Genomic DNA, 13,289 nt, shown 5'->3' with positions numbered 1-13,289 from the left:
TGCACAACAGATACAGTAGTACTAGCTGAAACATGATGGGAAAACTAACCCATATGTAAAAATACTAAGTTGATGAAAATAAATCAACAGTACAGTCCGCACAAAATGGGGGGCGGGGGGGGGGGGGGGACTCAAATACTGTAATATTTCACGTAGTTCGCCATTTTCCACCAGATGAGGAAAATCAATAATAGTTTTACCAGTCGACTCAACGTGTAATTCATACACAGAGCTGCAAGTCAGCAGATGCAGCCATGCGATGACTTTTGTTTTTCTCAGAGGAACACGCCGAAACATGCGCTGGTCAGCCGGCAGCGCCATTCATCAACATCACAATATCCATCTTTGAGTGAATGAGAGTCCTTGAGAATATTATTCGGCGATACAAAAAGTAATTCAATTGCTGAAATGATCCTGATGGTTTGTTTTATTCACGGATGGATAATATACAGTCCACCCGTTAAATGCAGTTGAATTTATGTAGAACATTTGGTAAATTGCTTTTCATTGCTGAGGTTGACATACAGACTCACGCACCACATTTTAAATTGTCTTTTTGTGCATCCACGCATCCATTTTCTTCACCGCTGATCCTCATGAAGGTCGTGGGGAGTGCTGGAGCCTATCCCAGCCTACACCCTGAACTGGTCGCCAGCCAATCGCAGGGCACATGGAGATAAACAGCCGCACTCACAATCACACCTAGGGGCAATTTAGAAACTTGGCTTATTGTATAATTCTGCAATCCCTTTTTCTTTTTCTTTTTTTGGTTACTTGACTGGCATTGCTGCACAAGGTTGGGAAACTTCCCGGTGTTATAAAATGTGGGTGTTATTAAGGTAAAGTAAAGACCAGAGTCCATTCAAATGGCTGTTGAGTTGCAAGGAAGGTGCAAACAAAGACGACGGCTTCCGCTCAAATCCAGACGTATCCTGTTGTGCTCAATTGGAAACATCTTAAAAAAAAAAGTCTCTGCAGTGCGGCTTGAGGTGAAGCGCGAACGGTCGACACATGAGGACACCGAGTCACTCTTTGATAAACAAGTTTGTGACTGTTAAGTCAGGTGAAGAAACTGAAATAGGTACTGCGTCGTCTTCAGTGTCGGGTTGAGGAGTGAAATGGTTTTTTGTCAATCTGTTGGGCGGCACGGTGACTCACAGCTGGTAGAGCGTTGGCCTCACAGTTCTGACGACCCGGGTTTGATCACCCCCCTCCCAAACTAGAGTTTTGTTTTTTTTTAGTTGCTGTATGCACCTACCTGTAATTTTGAACCCACAAAGCTCACGTCCTTTGCACCCGTGTAATCCATTTTTCACGACGAACCGGGTCTTTTTGAAAAGTATGAAGAATGAATCCATCCTCCCGAGTGTTCGAACAATACAATGAGCCGGCATTTCGGCTAACACGAAGGAACAAAGAGCTACCTTCCAGCTGGTTAAACTAGTAGAAACATACAAGACCGCCTGAGTGGGCGCCTGCTACTCACGTCACTTCCTGCTTCTTCTCGAAAACAAATCCCTCGAGAGGATTTTTATCCCGGTAGTTACAAAAAGCTTTATAAAAACGGATGGGTCCATTCCGGCTGTCTTTTTTTCATTACTAACATACTAAAAATCATGCATTTCATGACAGTGGCGCTTTAAGCTTCACTTTGTCCCTCAAAATGATCGTTTGTGTTGCTGCCGGATGCTTTTCTTTACTGCTCCTATGATTACATAAACACCAAATTGAGATCTAAGGCCTCTTCTGTCCATCTTTTACTTTTGTCTCATAACTGTCTTTATATTATTGAGATGGATGATTATGGTGAATCAGATAGCATAAGGCCCAGGTGTGTGTGTGTGTGGTGTGTGTGTGTGTGTGTGTGTGTGTGTGCGCGCACACACGTGTTTGTGTGTGTTTATTCCAGTATGTGGGAGTAGCGGGATAATGTTGATCGTGAAATGCAGATGTCTCCAGGTTACTGGGGAATGTAAATGCAAACAACTCAGGACGGGAAGGGCGCGCGATGAAGAGAACTGGTACTACGCAAATGACGCATTACCATTTGTGTTCAGATATGGTTACCATGTGCATGTGTACAGTGGTGTGTTCAGGTCGTTATTACTTTACAGTAAAAACGTGGACTATTTGGTTGTGGAAACATACAGTCGCGTGGTTCTCAGATGCCAGAAGTTGGTCAACTACACGCAGCAGCTATGTGAAGCACTTCTCAGAAACAGTGGTGATACAACAAAATATTTGTTCAGTGATTCATAGGAAGCGAATGTAATTCATGTTAACGGAAAAATTGATTTTTTTTTTTTTTTTTTTTTTTACAATAGATCCTCCTCCTGCTTCCACACGCATTCCCAAACCATCCTGTAAATTGTCTGTAGGTGTGAACGCAAGACCAGGTTCTACTGAACATGGATTGATGGTTTTAATTTTGTCCTTCAATCTTAAATAAGGCCAAAAGTATGGAAATAAATACGTGCCACTAGGATTTGAATGAAAAATGCCACTGAAAATGTTATGTTGTAAAATTGACATTGTTATTTCAAACTGATCACATTTCCAACGGCTGTATTTCAGTTTTAACTGTTCAATGTTTAACAAATTCGCCATATAAGAAGATTCAACCTTTAAAATTCAAACGCAATATTTTCAGTGTCCTGAGATTCAACTGGCTGAACTGAACACCGAGCCGATCCAGTGACGCTTCCTTAGTATGTGACATCACGTGACTAAGAAAGCATAACTGGATCGGCCCAGTGTTGGGTTCTGACATGAAGTAACCCTGCCTGAATTTAGACGGTGAATTTCCGACAGCAAATTGTAGCCAGTTGAATCTCAAGAGACTTCAAATATTGCGTTTGAATTTCAAAGGTTGGTTTTTTTTTTTTCTATCGCTGTCTGAAATTCACCGTCTAAATTCAGGCAGGGTTACTTCCTGTCAGAACCCAACACGCGGCCAATCCAGTTTCGCTTTTTTAGTCACGTGACGTCACATACTAAGAAAGCGTAACTGGATTGGCTGGCTTTTTGCTTCTGACCTGGAGTGGCACAGACGGTGAATTTTAGACAGCGAATTGTAGCCAGTTGAATCTCAGGAGAATTAAAAAATTGCGTTTGAATTTTAAAGGTTTAATTTTCTTATATGGCCAAAATTTTTGAGCATTAAAAAGTTAAACTGAAATACAGCTATTGAAAATGCGATCACTTTGAAATAACGATGTGAATTTAGGACATAAAATGTTCAGTGGCATTTTTCATTCAAATCCTGGTGGCACATATTTACTTCCTTACATAAGTAGACCAAAATGTATCTGTAAGTGTGGGAAAATGATTCACCATAACCATTAACCTTTGATTATTATTCTGAGGTTATGACAGACTGTAACATAGTTGCAGCACTAGGATTCCCTCCCCACCCCTCCCAGCACTGGTCTGCAGGGGTGCCGTGGAAGCCACTCTCGTAATTATTTGTGGATGTAGATGTGACTTGAATGGGGCATTAATTAAGATAGTTGCTATTCCCAACATCTGACAAGTCAATTACATCATTAAAGGCTTTAATAATGGGAAAAGTAAAGTCGTGCAAACACAAAAGCTCCTTTGTGCAGTCACAATAAGCGCGCGACGCCAGCATGTTCTTTGGATTCCGAAATGGAGGACTGTGGATGCTGATGAAGACCGTGAGGGAAAGAAAATGTTTCAGCTGTTTATCTCACAATTGGATCTTTCATACATGATTACATGGTGCAATTATTCTAATTAGGTTATTTTGTGAGCGAAATATAGCAGCGTGCCAAGGTTGCTGTGGGAATGACTGAAACGTTGCCCTTATTGTATTAGCAATTCTTTCTGTGGTTTAAGGATAATTGGGACATTAACTTATTAGCACACCAAATGTTATCAGGGCTGCAAAACACATTATTGACGATAATTGTGAACTATTTCTCTTGAGATACACAACAACAAAAAAAAAAAACGTAATGTTCAATATTCCATCCATGCCATCTTAGTTTTCACACTTACTGCGAGTTCTTGATAGGAAAAACCGAGGTGTCATGCTCTTATGTTTTTTAAATATAAAACCTTATTTATTGTGTTTTATGTCTTCACTTGCATCACTGACAGCCTAAATGGATTTTTTTTTTTTTTTATATATAAAGGCTGTTCTTTTTATGGAAGGGAAAAGTGTTTAGAAGACGGATGCTGAGTCATGGTCTGTGAATCAGCTATTTACAACATTTTAGCCATGGATATGTTTTTATAATGTGAGATGCTGAGCATGGAATGTGTTTGTCCCTTAAGATCCAGATTGCGTATCAATCAGGTTTGGAATTAATTGGTTGTTTCTGTGTACTTTGATTAGAGAGTGTATCTCATAATATTAGAAACCCCCAAAGATCCATTCGTTTTCTCTATCACTTCACCTCTTAAGCGACACAAGTGAGCTGGAACCGCTCCCAGCTGACTTTGGCTGACAGGTGGGGTAAAACCAGGACTGGTCGCCACCCAGTTGCAGAGCATGTACAGCTAGAGAGACAAACCATTCACTGTCACATTCACACCAACTGACAATTCAGATTTAAAAAAAAATGCACGCAAAGCACACGGACAACGTGAAAATTCCTCGCAGGAAGGCACGAGCCGAGATTCAAAACCCAAGCTGTGAAGGAGACCGCCTTGCTGCCACAAGCAACATTTGCGGGTAAAGTGGGTCAGAATTTGGTCGAAAAAACAGAGGGAGAAGCCTCAACCATCACTGTACAGGTAAATGTCAGTGGATGATAAAAGGGAGCAGAGTATATAGAAAATGGAAAAAGGAAGGAGAGTTCTGCAGCTCTGCACCCCCCCCCCCCTCCAGTATCCCACCCCCGACCACACACACAGAGTCAAAGGTCCAGATTAAATCTCCCGCAAAATGAAACTCAACAACGGCGAGGAATCCCACGCTGGGGAGTAATGGGCTAATGTTGCCAAGGAAACTTGAAGCAAATAAAAAGCTTGAAAACAATGCAGATCTCAGGGACTAACACAAGATAAATAATATTCTGGCTCTGTCATCACTGAAATGCGTGTAACGCTTTCATTATTTGAATCCGAGAACGGCAACAAAACACTGGTCGCTTTCATCTCTTTGTCAACTCGTATTGATGTCACTCATATTCACTGTATTCACAAATGTTGTTTTTTTAAACCTCTTGGGTAACAATTTTTTTACTAAAATTGGTCAATATACTCCTTGCCTGGAAAGAGTACGACAGATGCATTACTTGCCTTGAGGATGCTTGTGGAAAAGTACACAGAAGGTCAGAAGGAGCTACATTGTGTCTTTGTGGATCTAGAGAAAGCCCATGACAGAGTACCAAGAGTGGAACTGTGGTACTGCATGGCTAAGTCTGGTGTGGCAGAGAAATATGTTAGAATAATACAGGATATGTATGAGGGCAGCGGAACAGTGGTGAGGTGTGCCGTGGCTGGGACAGAGAATTTAAGGTGGAGGTGGGACTGCACCAGGGATCCCCCCTGAGCCCCTTCCTGTTTGTGGTAGTAATGGATAGGCTGACAGACGAGGTTAGACTGGATTCCCCTAGGACTATGATGTTCACAGACGATATTGTGATCTGCAGTGAAAGCAGGCGGAGGAACAATTAGAAAGATGGAGGCATGCACTGGAAAGGAGAAGAATGAAGATTAGCTGAAGTAAAACAGAATATATGTGCGTGAATGAGAGGGGCGGAGGGGGAACAGTGAGGCTCCAGGGAGAAGAGATAGCGAGGGTGTACGACGACTTCAAATACTTGGGGTCAACAATCCAGAGCAATGGTGAGTGTGGTAAGGAAGTGAAGAAACGGGTCCAAGCGGGGAGGAACAGTTGGCAGAAGGTGTCTGGTGTTCTATGTGACAGAAGAGTCTCCGCTAGGATGAAGGGCAAAGTTTATAAACCAGGTGTGAGGCCGGCCATGATGTGCGGGATTAGGGACGGTGCCACTGAAGAGACAACAGGAAGCAGAACTGGAGGCGGCAGAAATGAAGATGTTGAGGTTCTCGCTCGGAGCGAGCAGGTTGGATAGGATTAGAAATGAGCTCATTAGAGGGACGGCCAAAGTTGGATGTTTTGGAGACAAGGTCAGAGAGTGCAGACTTCGATGGTTTGGACATGTTCAGAGGCGAGAGAGTGAGTATATTGGTAGAAGGATGCTGAGGATGGAGCTGCCAGGCAAAAGAGCGAGAGGAAGACCAAAGAAAAGGTGGATGGATGTTGTGAGGGAGGATATGAGGGCAGTCAGTGTTAAGAGAGGAAGATGCAGGAGATAGGCTTAGATGGAAAAAGATGACGCGCTGTGGCGAACCCTAACGAGACAAGCCGAAAGGAAAAGAAGAACAACGTCAATATACTCCTTTAACTTCTCTTAGTGATGACAGAATGTTGGCTACACCCAGGACTGGTCGCTAGTCAACCGCAAGGCACACACAAAAGCCCAGTCAGACTCACATTCATATCTATAAGCAAACATGGAGGCCACGATGACAACATGTAAAAAAAAAATGCCATAGAGGTCAGAAAAGTCGCTCAGTGCAGTCACAAAGTTGCTAAAGTTGGCACACCATCACATGCTGGTGGTCGTCACGGTAACAAAAGTCAAACTGATTTGAAGTGACCTCTATGAATTTGCTGTCATTTTGACAGAAAAATGTATCATAAATAATAACAGCAGTTAGTATATTTGTACACATTTATGATATTTAAGGATGTTAAAACGTTCCTTCATATACAGAATATAGCCTGTTCCCTTGGTACAGCTAACAGAGCTATTGCTGTACACAGCATGATGGCAATAGTTTTAAACCGGCACCATGGTGGAAGACTGGTTAGAGTGTCAGCCTCACAGTTCTAAGGCTCGGGGTTCAAATCCCAGCCCCCCCTGTGTGGTGTTTGCATGTTCTCCCCGTACCTGTGTGAGTTTTCTCCGGGCACTCTGCTTTCCTCCCACATCCCAAAAACATGCAACATTAATTGGACACTCTAAATTGCCCGTAGGGGTGATTGTGAGTGTGGCTGTTTGTCTCTCGATGTGCCCTGCGATTGGCTGGCAACCAGTTGAGGTTGTACCCCGCCTCCTGACTGTTGACAGCAGGCATAGGCTCCAGCACTCCCGCGACCTTTGTGAGGATAAGCGGCTCAGAAAAAGGATGGGTGGATGTTATAAACCTGTCCTGTTTAGCTGCTTGGCCTTGCAGAGTGATGGATGTGTACGCCTTTGTGCTGGGACAATTTTGTTGTGTATCAGGAGAGTTTATAATACTCTATCCATCCATCCATTTTTTTTTTTTTTTGCTGCTTCTCCTCACAAGGGTCGCGGGGAGTGCTGGAGCAAAGTTTCAGTCAAACCACACTCACAATCACACATAGGGGCAATTTAGAGTGTCCAATTAATGTTGCATGCTTTTGGAATGTGGGAGGAAACCGGAGTGCCCGGAGGAAACCCGCCCAGGTACGGGGAGGACATGCAAACTCCATAGAGGCGGGTCTGGCATTGAACCTGGGACCTCAGAACTGTGAGGCCAACGCTTTACCAGCTGATCCACGGTGCCACCGTTTATAATACTCCCTCTGCTTATTCTCCCCCCGATGTGTATTGAAAATGCAGCTAAACAGAAAAGGGCTTTAGGGGCGAGACCCTCAGAGTGAGGCCACCACTCGACGGAGAGCAGTCCGACGATCGGCATCCCCCAGGAGGGCAACCACAGACACAACAACCATGTGCAAAAGGAGCAGATTTTTTTCTTCTTTTACAGCACAATAGCACGAGCGTGAACGTCTGTCATCTTCTGAGAACTGCAAGCAGACCTGAAGTGTCAAAATGTGTCGGGTGAGTGTAAAGGTGGAAATTGAAAAATTTCTTGCACCTTGCTGATGCCCCCATTTGAATGGGCCCTTTGGTGGTTGCGCCCAAGTATGTCTGGATTTGGAGTTGGCCCCTGGCAGGCTCTCTCTCTCTCTCTCTGCAAGAATGGCTGATTGGAATAACAGAAGAAAATGAATGCCTTTGTATGATTCATTATATTAAGACCACGGGAAGCATTCCGTACTCCCCTTTTAGGGCATCCTTTCATAGACACAATGTATCGATTCCGTCATTATTTCCGCAGGAGCAAATAAATACGCCGGGGAGGGATTTTTACATGATTCAATATAGCGTGTTGTTGCATGCCGCATGTTTTCATCCCATCTACGTCCACTGACGACAGAGCCGTCGTCCTCAAGTCACATAGCTCTTCACACTTGATAACAGCCACTGGATTCATCTTTTATACGCACTGACCTCAGATGCATCTTTAATTCAATCCAACCACTGCTGTTCCGCGCGCATCTGCATATAGATATCAGCAAGGCACCGCAACTCATGCAGTACGTTTGAATGTCGAATCCCGCGAAATAACCTGTACTAATCCTCCAATTATGACAAAACATCATGCTGTTCTTCCACATTTTGCCAGTCTGTGTTTTTATGGACTGAATCGTTACTATCCTAGTCCGGTTTACAGCGGCAGTAAGTCAGTCGCAGGCCCACGGATTTTTTTTTTTTTCCACTTGCAAGGCCTTCCTTTGGCCTTGAGAAATAGCATTTGCCATGGACTACGCAGGAAAATACTTCCGTTAAACAAATAGACGCACTTGACCTTTTAAATCTTGTCACAGGGCACACACTGTAGCATCCTCGACAAACACGCCAGCAAGCTTTCAGCCAAGCGTAGCGAGTTAGACTTGCATCACAATGTTTTACCTGTTGCATGTGATTAGTTCATTTCTACTTTTAGTCGAAGGCAGAAATTCCAAGCATTATTCTCATATTTGTGTCGACGCAGTTGATCATTCGGGGATGTCCCTCCTCCTCCTCCACCTCACAGTTTATATTGCAGATGACGTGAATTTGCAACCTTGGACTGGACACTAACAACAAGTGGCATTTTCATATGAAGAAAAAAAACATCACTATGCACCAGTAGAACTACATTTTCAAAACCTTCCAGATAATAATTCATCTTCATCATTCAATCAAAAATATTGCAACTACAATCAATAATTGTACCGTAAGTTCTGGACTATAAGCTGCACCCAATAATAAGCCTCACCCAGTACATTTTTAAAGGAAAAACCATTTTGTACATACATAAGCCGCACCTGGCTATAAGGCGCACATGCCCACAATGAAACATGAAATATTTACAAAAAAAGACGGTACACAGAAAGAGTTTTCAAAGTGTTAATAATAATTTACCTGAGCTTTTCTCTCCAAACAGTGACTGTGACGCGGCATTAACACAGCAGCAATACGGTAGTGACACAGCACCAACAGGGCTGGGTAAAAAAAACAACATACCGGTAAAAGTCACTGAGACGCGCCAGTAACACAGCAGCAACACGGTTCAGGCCACCTGATTTTATGACCTCTGAAAGCTTTTTTCGTCTTTTAACATTGCTCCAGTTCTTCCCGCTGCCGTTTCCAGCGTCTCGCCATCGATTCATCTGCGCCAAGTTTACGTGCAGCAGCTCTGTTCCCTTTTTTATCGGCTAGCTCGATTGCTTTTATTTTGAAAGCTGCGTCATATGCATTTCTTCTTGCCTTTTCCATGATGAGGGTGTGTTCGTACTCATTTTATTCATGCACAAAGCGCGAAGTTACATTAAACCTGCGTCTTCCTCGACAAATGTATTCCACCTGTCTCACTCTTACCTTTTCAGCTTGAGCGCCCCCGGCAGCCGTTATAAAAAACACCCATCAATTAACCGCATCGTTGTATAAGTCGCAGTTTTGAAAACGTGTGACAAAAGTCGCGGCTTATAGTTCGGAAATTACAGTATTTTTTTTATTCCTGGCTAATGGTCTCCAAAATATACATTGTTACTAGAGGGCTTCAATTGACAATGGATTTCAACCCCTAGAGCAGCAAAACATCCCAATAACTCAGCAACCTTAAAACCTCCTACGTTGGGAACTTTTTAAACTGCATCCTTGCCAATTTGAGGCAGAGGGCTTTGTTGTGTCAGGTTCGAAACCCAACCGGGAGACTGAATGTGCAATTAAGTAGGGACATGAGGAAAACGGCTACAGACAAATGCCGGTTTACCCGAGGACGAAATCCAGAGAAGCAGACGCAGCCATCTTTTTGACGTGATGCAGGGCAGTGAGGACTACAATGACCTCTACCTGGAAGAGACGAAGAAGCCGCTTCACAGACGCATGGCGCAGCATCATGGACACGAGGCGCCTTCGGCTCCAGAATCAGCAGTTCATCTGCATCTCAAGAAAAATAAACATCGCAATGTCGAGATTCAGTATAAGGAGAACTGCTGCTTTGAATGAAGCAGTTCATGTTAAGGACAGTCGTTTCACTAACCACACCGGACAATGACATCAACAATAATAAAAATCTATTGTTGACCACTTCCGGGGAACGCACCAACCAAGCCAAACAGGGACTCTACACCGCACATTTGAGAACCAAAGAAGCCTTTTATAGTAAAGGTGAAATGTCACCAACAACCTCGAACAAAGCAGTCCATTTGCTTTGATTTAACCTTTGTGGAAAATTCAGAAAGGTTAAGATTTCAGATTTCAGAGACATTCCTAATTACCAACCATCCGTTGTACACACCGCTTATCCTGTTTCGGGTGGCAGGGAGCGATAACCTATCCCGCCTTGGGCAAAGCCTGGACTGGTCGCCAGTCAATCACAGGGCAAACATAGAGGCAGACTTCCACTCGCTGTCACTGAACTTCCGCAGCCAGTTTAGCACTTCACCATCAGTAAGTCCAACGTTCATTTACGGTTAACTCATTTATTTTCCAATAGAATCTCGACTCAAAAGACAACATGTACGTCAAACGCAAACAAATCTCAAGACTGTTCCCAAGAATAAGTTGGTGATTTTTAGAGATGGTCATTTTCAACACCATTTATGATGCTCGGAGTGAAGGCTCGAGTCTTTGATGGTATAGTGGTTCACTCACCTTACTTCACCTAAGTCGCAGCGTGAGTTCCGTTCCCACTCAGCGATGGCGGGACCGTGAGTGTGGATGATTGTGTGTCTCTAAATGTGACCCGTGACCGGTCCGACGTGCCGTCTCAAGCTCCCCGGAACCCATGAGCAGGATAGAAAATGGATGGATGGATGGTCAGTCGATGTCAACTACTGCATGTGAATCACTACACTTCCAATGAAAATGTTAAACTGACACAGTGCAAAGTACACTCAAAAGAGAAACAAAATTTGGGTTTTTAATCATGTTACTCTAAATGCGTGGTTGCCCCATCCCTTATCCTTCTCCTCCTTGTCCACTTTTGTGTGCGTGGGTGTCAGAAACTCCCCAAGCATAATCACGCACCGCAGTTCTCTCTCATTGGTGCGTTGGGGAACTGCGTTGATGTGCATGCGGTGACACTGTCGCGATCGCTCTAATAAAAAGAGAGGCAAAGAGGAGAAAACAAGCGCCGGAGTCAGAGGGAGGAACGCGTCCTGGCATTTGAGGGTGGCTGCAACCCTGCACATTTGATCAACTCCTGAGGTACGGGTCATCAGAAACTTTTGTCGTTCTTTTTATGATATTTTTACAACCACATATATACACTCTTCTGCATTTGGACCACAAAATCGTGAGATTTGCCTTAATCACAGCGTTATTTATCATTCAGCTCTAACTTGGCACTTTTGCTTCATATGTACGATGTCAGGAATCTGCTGAAGGATGGAGTGGTATGTCCTGGTGCTGATGCTGAGCTTGCCCTCCTCCATGCACACACATTGCTCTTCGCAGTGTCACAAATGCTTGCAGTACATTCTCAAGCCCGGCAACACCTACAGTAGCCTGGTAAGAAGATGGGGGTGGGGGGTTTGGGGGACTATTCTGCAACTTCTCACTCAATGACCTTTTTTAAGTGTGTTTTCACCATTCGCACTGTGCTTTTCGGCTCGAGCTCGCCTCACACCCGTACATTCATTTTTATTTCATGAGGCGAATAGCCTACCTGTCTATTGATAAAACTTGAAAAACTCCAAAAGTGACAGTGTTTGCACAATACTTGCTTTTACAAATTTGCACTATTGCGCTACTGTACATTGCGTTGCTTTATTTTGTAAAGTATATCATGTCCTACATCTGCAATGTGCAACTTTTCCACAGTATTGGACCAATAATAACATAAAGGCGATCCAATCTTTCCACTTTCATATGTTATTTATAGTAACTGACACCTTCATTGTGGTTTCATTGTTATTTCTTTTAATTTACTCTGTTGGAAATTATGTTCTTATTTTAGTGTTACATTTCTCTTCTCTGGCATTATTCGCATTCATAAATCTGTAGTGCATGACTTTGAGGGGAAAAAATATCACCGTAAAATTACTAATGATATAAATAAAGGATTTATTTGAAGGTAGTTATTATTTTGGGAAATACCAGAAAGGTTCCGGGTTTTTTTTCTCCATGTTTTTTTTTTTTTTTTGCCTTTGTTGTTGTTTTTCACTCTTATTGGAGTGTCATAATTGTCCGTGGGTGTGTTCGCAGTGGTGCGGGGTGTTGTGTCAGGATGAGCCGGGGTTGTGTGAGGATGCTCCGGGGCTGGAGGACATGAGACGCGAAGGTGAGAAGGCGCAGGAGGAGGAGGAGGACGAAGAGGGGGGCAGCAAACAAGCCGACGTGCCCTTCGTGAAGACGCTGGACCAAACCGCCAGGGAGCTGCTGTCCTCCCCTTGGCGGGACAAGCACGTCGCGGAGAAAGTGGCCGACTTGTTGAAGACGCAGGCGGGGGATGGAGGAGCGGACGACGCCCGGGAGGGGAACGTGCTCGGCGGCTACGATCTCGTCAAACGCTACGGCGGCTTTTTGCGCAAGTTTGGCCCCAAGTCCAAGAGAAGCCAGCCCGGGGAGCCCGAAGAGCTCCAGAAGCGCTACGGCGGCTTCATGAGGAGGATCCGACCCAAACTCAACAACATCAAGTGGGACAAGCGTTACGGAGGCTTCCTCCGTCGTCACTTCAAGATCTCGGCGCGCTCCGCGGAGGAGCCTCTCTCGTCTTACTACGACGACCTCAGTCCAGAAACAAGATGAAGTGAGCGGGGCACAATGAACGCTCGCGTCCTGCAGCTCAACTTCATCTTCTATTTAAGCCTCGATCATTGCCTGCTGTACTCGATTCCTTTTTTGTTTTGTTTTCGTCTGTGCCCCTCGTCGTTGAATTCCAAGCTGTGGCGTGTTTAATAAAACCATGAATACAACTGAGACTGCAACTTT

The 13,289-nt window shown here is 44.1% G+C and overlaps 1 protein-coding gene across 1 annotated transcript; it reads left to right on the top strand.

Moving 5' to 3' along the window:
* Positions 1 to 11,423: 11,423 nt before the first annotated feature.
* pdyn (prodynorphin) lies at positions 11,424 to 13,279 on the top strand. Its single transcript, XM_061841151.1, has 3 exons — positions 11,424 to 11,564; positions 11,731 to 11,867; positions 12,564 to 13,279. The coding sequence occupies exons 2-3, from the start codon at positions 11,745 to 11,747 to the stop codon at positions 13,104 to 13,106; spliced, it is 666 nt and encodes a 221-aa protein (XP_061697135.1). The 5' UTR covers positions 11,424 to 11,564; positions 11,731 to 11,744; the 3' UTR covers positions 13,107 to 13,279.
* Positions 13,280 to 13,289: the final 10 nt, after the last annotated feature.

This window comes from Syngnathoides biaculeatus, chromosome 2 (assembly GCF_019802595.1).
Source record: "Syngnathoides biaculeatus isolate LvHL_M chromosome 2, ASM1980259v1, whole genome shotgun sequence".
In the NCBI taxonomy this organism is placed as follows: Eukaryota; Metazoa; Chordata; class Actinopteri; order Syngnathiformes; family Syngnathidae; genus Syngnathoides; species Syngnathoides biaculeatus.
The sequence above is the reverse complement of the archived record's forward strand: the minus strand, read 5'-3'. Positions and strand labels throughout refer to the sequence as shown.